Raw genomic sequence first — 9069 nt, 5'->3', positions numbered from 1 at the left:
TCCTTTCACCCAATACTCTTTCGGGTATTAAAAGAAAACTTCAGATATAAAAGGTGACCATTTGCCTTAAGGTAGTTTTATGGGCGGGGTAATGATGAACCAAACGTCATGGCCTAGGAGGTGCGAACATTCTGGACCTTGGCCTCCCAGCCCCGAGCACCTGACGGCCACGCCCATACCATACCCCGCCCCTCAGCCCCGCCCACCTCGAATCAGGGTCACTGGGGCCAGCACCGTAAAGAGGCCCCGCCCCGCGGACACCTCTGTCCCCCGACCCAAGGGGTGTTGTCAAGGGCGGACCCGGAAGTGACGCAGGGACGCGCCCTCCATTTTGTGGGACGCCAGAGCAGCTAAGTGCGTCAGTTGTGGAGAGACGTAGACGAGTTGAGTCCTGGTCTGCGGGGAGGCGGCCGGCTCTATCGCAGACTACGGACCTCTCTGGGTCTCAGCTGCCAAAGATCCTGTCCGGTAGGTGAGTGGCTCACTTTGAGGGAAAGGCTTCTCGGATCGAGGCTTCTTCATGGCCGCTCAGATCGCGAGTGGTCAGGGCTGCTCTCTGTGCGGAGGACGGCGTCCAATGAGCGCAGTTTATTCGAGGTGGGCGCTGGGGCACGTCTCCCTTTGGGTATTGTGTGAGGGGACCTGAAGGTGGAAGGGCGGTCCTGGGCAGGGTCGTTTTTACAGAGGGGTCGTGCGCCCCTCCCTGCCTTTTTATTTCACTGTTTGAACCCCGGGAGTAGTGGGCCGAGACCTTTGCTCGGGGTGTGGTCGGGGCTGTCCCAGGGTGGGTACAGTGATCCGGAGCGGTGGGGTCGGGAGACGGGGAGGGAACGGGGGGGGCTTGGCACGCGCGGTTCCCCCCACCGCCGGCTCCGAGGCCGCCATTTTGTGGCTGCTCCGCGGCCACCCGCCGCCGTCTGCGCAGGCGCGGCGGTGGCGTCGCGAGGTTCCGGCTTCCACCCGCTGTGACGCTCCCGGGAGGCGGCGACGCGCGTGCAGCCCGTCGCCATTGGGCTGGCCTTGCGGAGGGCGGGGTCGGCTCCGCCCGCACTTCTCGGCCTTTCCTAACTGCGGCAGATGGGAGGGGGCCAGAAGAGCCGGGGACAGTGTGCGGCTGCGCAGTTCCAGAGGCGGCAGTGGGCGTTGCGGTTGCTGCGGTCTGGGCCCAGGGAAGGATCGTGTTGGGAGCCGAGTTTTAATTTTGTCTGCAAGGGACCCGGCCTAATAAGAGGCACTCTTGGCAATCTTGTTTATAACATCACCGGGTAAACATTTTATTTTATGCTGTTTATGTTTTTGGTCCCTTGACCAGGCATTCCTCTGACATTCACTGGTACTATCTCAATTGAATTTATTTCCTGACAGAAAGTACTAGCCGGACATGAGTGGCTGTCGAGTATTCATCGGGAGGCTAAATCCGGCGGCCAGGGAGAAAGACGTGGAAAGATTCTTCAAGGGGTATGGACGAATAAGAGATATTGATCTGAAAAGAGGCTTTGGTTTTGTGGTAAGTGTTTACAACTGGTTGAAATATCTATTAGTGGGTGAAGATTGTTATAAGCAGTGCTTTTGAGTTTTTTGAGTCCCAATAGAGTATGTTTGGGACACATGCATTCTTAAGGTAGTCAATTTTCTTAAAGGAGAAAAGAATTGCACTCCTGGCTGGAGAAATCATTTCCGGTCCCTTTTTGATTGGGCTTAATCTATATGCTGTTGTCATTAACATACTCTTTCACAGGTATTTAGTGGTTTTAATGTGTTGTAGAATAGACTTTTAAAGCAGTGTTAAGCATTATGTATATATTTGTGTTTTAGGAATTTGAAGATCCCAGGGATGCGGATGATGCTGTATATGAACTTGATGGGAAAGAACTCTGCAGTGAAAGGTGATAATTTTATTTTTAGTTTTATGACTTAGCACTCTAAAGATAAGCTAGGTATTGGGCTAGGTGTTTTTGTAAATAGATCTCTTATGTAGCTTAAAGTGGATAATGAAGATTTTTCTTCCTTTCCTGTAGGGTTACAATTGAACATGCTAGGGCTCGATCTCGAGGTGGAAGAGGTAGAGGACGCTACTCAGACCGTTTTAGTAGTCGCAGACCTCGAAATGATAGACGGTATGTGATGAATGGTGGATGGCTGCTTTGAGCAAGCATTACTGCAGGAGTCTTAGTGTTCTAAAGTTGTTAGCAAAAGTGATTTGCTGTGTATGTATAATCAGTTTTGTCATTCATGTATTAGTTTACTGTTTCTAATAAGGGTGAGTCATAAAATAATGCAGAAACTGTTGGTGGAAATCATTTGAATGACTTGTCATACCTGATTGCTTGAACTTGCCCACAACTGAACACAATAGGTGCACGTTGCTGCATTTCTTCCATTGTGAGTACTCATTTTCTTCCTCAGAAATGCTCCACCTGTAAGAACAGAAAATCGGCTTATAGTTGAGAATTTATCTTCAAGAGTCAGCTGGCAGGTTTGTTGAAACACAGTTTTGAGATATTTTGATGTGGTTTTTTAAATATTAGTGGGTAGTTAATGTTTTTATTAATGTTTTATTAAAAGTAGTTTTATCTTTAATGGACTTTTAATTGTAATTTTAAAATTTTAATTAAATGTAATTGGGGGATATTTCAAATTTTAATGTTCGTGATCAAATGTAAATGTTTTGAGGATATATTTTCTTGTTTTTAAAAATCAATTTTAACCAAATATTAAACCCTTTATTTGCCAGCCTATCTGTGTCGTTGGCCTTATGACGAGGAGTGCCTGTGGGTTATCCTAATCGTTGTCTTGGTCACTCTTGGTTGGGCCTGGTTGACTTTTCCAGTCAGCTCCTACAGTGATCAATTGGCCACCTCTAGATCTGTGTTTGCCGGTCTAGACGTAATCGGTGCACTTCTTGAAGTGCCAGGTTGCAGCGATCCCAGAGCGCTGATAACGTGATCTGATCCCTAAGTTGAGAGCTGTCTTCCTGTAACGCTTCCGAATAAGAGGTCCTGGTCGAAAAGAGTTCAAAGATTCGAAATTAGGTGGTCGTTGGAATCCTGATCGCAGTAAAGTGGTCCTTGGTAACTACACAAGAGTAGAACCTGTCTGCATCCGCCAATAGTCTGCTAATAGGGAGGGCTGTGCGATTAAAGGCTTCCATCGATTGGGTAGTGTCCTTCAAGTGGGTGGCGAAGAGCCAGTCGGGCATATGTCATGAAGGTTTCTCCGACCGATAAATGGTTTGCTGCTTGACTAGCCTAGGGAAATAATAATAAAGGTAAAGTAAACTTTTTTAATGACATATGGGGCACAAAATAACTGGTGTCTTGTAAATGTTCTGTTTTTAAATATAAAATTTCTACTTTAGTCTTTAAAAATATGTATTGTTTCTTTTTGTTTTTTTTTGTTTGTTTGTTTTGTTTTTTTTCTTTTTGTATTGAGCTCAGTATAGACTAATACTACTTTAATGTTAAAATCTAAACTTCCTCTGGCATTTTGCTTAAAAGCAATATGCTATTTGCTTATTTCGTGCCCTGACATATATTATTTTAAAATTCTGATAGACTACAAGTGTGGTAAATAAATACCATGTTTGTACTTTATCTAACATCTTCTCTTTCAGTAGTCTTGTTTTTATACATTGTGGTTGTTTGTGTGTCATGTTTCCTTTTCTCTGCTTAACTCGATCATCTTGTGTTAAGGATCTCAAAGATTTCATGAGACAAGCTGGGGAAGTAACCTTTGCGGATGCACATCGACCTAAATTAAATGAGGGGTGAGTATGTATTGGCGTATGAGAGCCTTTTAAAATGTTCTAAAGTTGTGCCGTGAATGTTAGCGTTCTCAAAATTTGGACATCCTGAAATGCAGCGGTTCTCAATCAGGGTTGAATTTGCTTTTCAGGGTACATGTGGCAGTGTCTGGAGACATTTTGGTTGTCAGAATTGAGGTTACTGTTTGCATCTTGTGGGTAGAGGTCATGTTCAGTCGCTAAGTCATGTCCGACTTTGCAACTCTTAAGAACTGCAGCACGCCAGACTTCCCTTCCCTTCTCTGGCTTCTGCACTTTGCTCATATTCATGTCCATTGAGTCCGTGATGCCATCCAACCATCTCATCCTCTATCATCTCCTCTTTTTGCCTCCAGTCTTTGCCAGCTTCAGGGTCTTTCCTAGTGAGTCAGCTCGTCGCACCAGGTGGCTAAAGTAGAGGTCAGAGATGGTATTGATCCTCCTGTAGTGCACAGGAAAGCGCCTCACTCCCATTGAATTATGTGGCTTAAGATGTCCACGGTTTGGAGGTTGAGGTTTCCTGTTCAATAATAGCAATAGTAAAATGAACTTTAAAAAGTAATTAAACTAGACTGATAACGGTTTGTGAACTTGCCTACAGAATCCCAGGGATGGGGGAGCCTGGTGGGCTGCCGTCTATGGGGTTGCACCGAGTCGGACACGACTGAAGCAACTTAGCAGCAGCAGCAAGAAATATGTGTAACTTTACAAATAGTGTATTTTTTCTTTATAGGGTAGTTGAGTTTGCCTCTTATGGTGACTTAAAGAATGCTATTGAAAAACTTTCTGGAAAAGAAATAAATGGGAGAAAAATCAAATTAATTGAAGGCAGCAAAAGGCACAGGTATCTCTAATGTTTTTAAGTGATAGTTTTATTTAAGGGATTTGTGGGGTCTGCTACTTAGTTTTGTTTTTTTTTTTTTTCTTTTCTTTCTAGTAGGTCACGAAGCAGGTCTCGTTCCCGTACTAGGAGTTCCTCGAGGTCTCGTAGCCGATCTCGTTCCCGGAGTCGCAAGTCTTACAGCCGGTCCAGGAGCCGGAGTCGGAGCCGGAGCAAGTCTCGTTCTGTTAGTAGGTCTCCTGTGCCTGAGAAGAGCCAGAAACGTGGTTCTTCAAGTAGATCTAAGTCTCCAGCATCTGTGGATCGCCAGAGGTCCCGGTCCCGGTCCCGATCAAGGTCCAGATCAGTTGACAGTGGCAATTAAACTGTAAATAACTTGGCCTAGGGGCCTTTTTTAAAAAAAAAAAATTCCCAAACCATACTTGCTAAAAATTCTGGTAAGTATGTGCTTTTCTGTGGGGTGGGATTTGGAGGGGGGTGGGTTGGGCTGGATATCTTTGTAGATGTGGACCACCAGGGGTTGTTGCAAACCAATTGTATTAAATGTCTTTTGATAAGCCTTCTGCTCACATTTTTGTGAATGTCTGAAGTATATAGTTTGTGTATATTGACAGAGCTCTTTTATTACTAAAGCAAATTTAATTTTTTTGTACTAGAAAAATTTTGAACGTTTTAGTTCCTGGTTATTCAGATAATGTTAATGCGAAATTAGTTTAATGCTTCAATTAAACTAATTAATAGCTTTGGACACTTAAAAGAGCTCTTAATTTGCTTGTACATAAAGGCTTAATATGAATTTTCCTTGTTAGGGTTAAGGGTGTCCACCCACCCACCCTTTAACAGCTGTCTGGCAAAGACGTTAAGACAGCTGTTTGTTGTTGATAATAAAAGGTTATAAAACTGCTTTTGTGTGTTTGTCTGAAGGAGTTATGGCTACCTACTTCTCCTTCCCCATGCACTTTTGATGCATTTAAAATCCGTCGTCGGGAATGCTGTAGCAGTGAGGCAGGTGTGTGTGTCCTAGTCATGTCCAGCTCTTTGAGATTCCATGCACTGTAGCCTGCCAGTCTCCTCTCTCCATGGGATTTTCCAGTCAAGAATACTGGAGTGGGTTGCCACGCCCTCCTTCAGGGGAATCTTGACCCAAGAATCCAGCCCACACATCTCTTAAGTCTTCTACATTGTCATGTGGATTCTTTACCACTAATGGCACCTGAGAAGCCACCTTAGTGAGGTATGGTGAGCTTTTTTTTTTTTTAATTTAGTGCCTTTGACATTTCCAGGCTAGTCAAAAGATGGATGAAGTGTGAAGTATTGAAAGCAAATGATGACTTAGTTTTTTATGACAGTTTCCCTTGTGTGTGACCCTATCTGATTTTGGCATCAGGTTACTTAGGTTTCCATAGCCAAGAGATGGACAGTTTGGGAAGCAGATTGTAGAAGTTAATATTTCATGCCTAACTTAACGGTTGTGAAGTGATTTTGATGGTCCAGGATCATTCCATAAAACTTAAAAATAACTGCATGTAAATGCTTTAAGAGGCTTTCACATGCATTTTATTAATAGGGTGTAACAGTCTGTTGAAGGGAAAACGGTAGTGAAACTGCTTAAGGTTCTACATCCACCTTTATTAAATGTTAGAGTCCTATATCTGTAGGAAATTAGTTTGATTGTTTCTTCTAGGAATATCTCAGACTGGTTTGATTGAATGCTAGTCAAGTACTTGTTAAAATGAGTAACACGTAGTAGCTCTGTTAAGTTCCTTGCGTATGTAATGTCACTGAATGCTAAACCACTTAACTATTACATGTAGTATTTGTATAGAAGTATTTATGTATGTATAATTTTATTTTTTAATACAAAGTTTTCCAAGAGGAGAGCCAGGGCCTGTCTGCTACTGCTGCTGCTAAGTTGCTTCAGTCGTGTCCAACTCTGCGACCCCATAGACAGCAGCCCACCAGGTTCCCCTGTCCTTGGGATTCTCCAGGCAAGAATACTGGAGTGGGTTGCCATTTCCTTCTCCAGTGCATGAAAGTGAAAAGTGAAAGTAAAGTCACTCAGTCGTGTCCGACTCTTAGCGACCCCATGGACTGCAGCCCACCAGGCTCCTCCGTTCATGGGATTTTCCAGGCAAGAGTACTGGACTGGGGTGCCATTGCCTTCTCCAGCCAGGGCCTGGTACAAGTAAATGCTGCTATGCTGCTGCTAAGTCACTTCAGTCGTGTCCGACTCTGTGTGATCCCACAGACGGCAGCGACCAGGCTCCCCCGTCCCTGGGATTCTCCAGGCAAGAACACTGGAGTGGGTTGCCATTTCCTTCTCCAGTGCATGAAAGGGAAAAGTGAAGGGGAAGTCGCTCAGTCGTGCCCGACTCTTAGCAACCCCATGGACTTCAGCCTACCAGGCTCCTCCATCCATGGGATTTTCCAGGCAAAGTTCTGGAGTGGGGTGCCATTGCCTTCTCCAGCCAGGGCCTGGAACAACAAGTAAATGCTAGACTGGTATTAGAACCTTGGAAGTCTAGTTCCAGAACCCCAAAACCACACTTACCTGCCCTAGCCTTTCAGGGAATTTGAGGAAGGCAGAATTGGCAGCACTCGGAACAGATTGGGCTTCCTCAGAGTGTGGCATTTGATAGTGGGAATCTGCATTAGCAGGCAGTGCATTTGAGAGTTCTTGGTATGAAAGCTTTCCTGTGTTCAAGAATATAGAACTTAGGCCATAGAATTGTGAAGCTGATCACAACTCTTGGGAGAGTTTGTGTGGTGTACTTGTTGATTCACTTGAATGTGGGGCATTTTGTGGTTACCTCTGTGGGAAACCTAGGTTTTTTTTCTTTGTAGTGTATCTGAAGGGTGTACAGTTCAGCCAGAAGTGGCTGATGTAAAGTGGAGAGGTGTGATTATTTTTCCCCTTAGGCTTTTTAGATATGGTAACTCAGAAGGGCATGCTGTATGTACTTTGATGTTTTACCAGTGACTTTTCACCTCTATCATTAAATACATAGTTATCAGTGGCTTGCCACTCTAAATAGGATAAAGCGCTTTCTTTAAACTAATGGCATAGATGACCAAGTTAATTTTGAATTGATAAGTTGGCCTGAATTCCCAGATACAGAACATTAGAAATAATGAGTGTGGCTGTAATCCTAAGCAAAGTTTTAGGACCAGGTTTTACAGGTAGTTGCTCAGTTGTGTCCAATTGCAGGTTTTGTGTGGTGTGACGTAATTTTTTTTTTTTTTTTTTTTTTTTGCTGTGTTGTGAGGCATAAGAATCTTTGTTCTCGGACAGGGATTGAACCCCTGCCCCCTGCAGTGGAAGCGTGAAGTCCTGCTAATCACTGGACCACCAGGGATCTTCCTGTAATTACTTTTCTATATATAGTTGGCCCATGAACAATGCAAGTTTGATCTGCATGGGTTTGCTTATATACAGACTTTGAATAAATACCTCTTGCTGTATTCCACGGTCCATGGTTGGTTGAATCAGTTGACGTGGAATCTCAGATACAGAGAGCTGACTAAATTATACTCGAATTTTCAGCAACATGGAGATTGGCTATTCAGGGTTCAGCTTGGTCCTCTAAGGGAAGAAATTTGAGTGTAATATATCTCAAGTTCAGCCGTACTTAACTCAAAAAGCTGAACTTAATTATTCTTCCTAACCAGGTCTTCTAGTAGATGATGTCAGCTAGATACGAGAGAAGACAATTTGAACAGATAAGTAAATGTAGGTAGAATGTAAGGTTGATAGGTGGCAGATATCTTTACAATTTTTTAAAAAACAAATTAGCATTTTTAAGAGGTGGTTAATGATCCAAGTTGGTGTTCTGTTGGGAGTAGTGATAGTTCTGGAGATTTGCCAGATGGATGCAAAGATGTTTACCTTGCCTTGGTTTCCGTTTGTACTTAATCACATTAAGGGATATGAAATTCACAAGGAACCTGGGTATAGTCAGCTGTTTGCAAGTGTTTTTATTTATCTTTGACTTAATGTGCCTGTGTGTTTATGTGTTTGCCTATGAGCAGTGTGGAAAATGTCTAAATTTCATTGGGAAAAATTGGAAATTTAAGAATTTCAGTACTTTGAAGTTAGCAATCACTAATTTTGGCAATAGTTTACTCTCGATTTTAAATTTGAACATAACGTGAAAACTACTGATACCTAATGAATTGATGGGGTAGATTATTAGATTAGGGAAACTATTCTCTTGGTATTTATACTTCTTCTCCTTCCCTTTCTTTTTTAAAGCTCTCTTCCAGAATTGTGTTCTCCAGAATGTCCTTTCATTTCAGAATGGTTGTGAGTTTGTCTTAGCCAGTTGGTGTCATGTTCTCAGTAGCTTTGGTGCCAATGATGTCAAAAGGGAAAGAATGGGATCTAGATTTTTCTAAATCTAAAGGTTAGAAATGACTTCTGAAGTCTACTAATCCTACAATACCCTGA

General features: G+C 43.3%; 1 protein-coding gene across 6 annotated transcripts; it reads left to right on the top strand.

The window, feature by feature from the left end:
• The first annotated feature begins 312 nt into the window (after positions 1-312).
• On the top strand, positions 313-5525 carry SRSF5 (serine and arginine rich splicing factor 5). 6 transcript variants are annotated; one of them, XM_006056142.4, is made up of 8 exons: positions 313-468; positions 1366-1507; positions 1816-1886; positions 2019-2117; positions 2407-2476; positions 3693-3766; positions 4515-4625; positions 4719-5525. In XM_006056142.4, exons 2-8 carry the CDS (start codon positions 1382-1384, stop codon positions 4984-4986), a joined length of 819 nt encoding a protein of 272 aa, XP_006056204.1. In that variant the 5' UTR covers positions 313-468; positions 1366-1381; the 3' UTR covers positions 4987-5525. The 6 variants fall into 6 exon arrangements, with proteins under 6 accessions (XP_006056204.1, XP_006056203.1, XP_025151077.1 ...); XM_006056141.4 differs by having other exon boundaries at positions 315-472; XM_025295292.3 differs by having other exon boundaries at positions 333-597; positions 4722-5525.
• The last annotated feature ends 3544 nt before the right edge of the window (positions 5526-9069 follow it).

The sequence above is a fragment of the Bubalus bubalis genome, chromosome 11 (genome assembly GCF_019923935.1).
Source record: "Bubalus bubalis isolate 160015118507 breed Murrah chromosome 11, NDDB_SH_1, whole genome shotgun sequence".
Lineage (NCBI taxonomy): Eukaryota > Metazoa > Chordata > Mammalia > Artiodactyla > Bovidae > Bubalus > Bubalus bubalis.
This window is presented reverse-complemented; position numbering and strand designations above follow the sequence as displayed.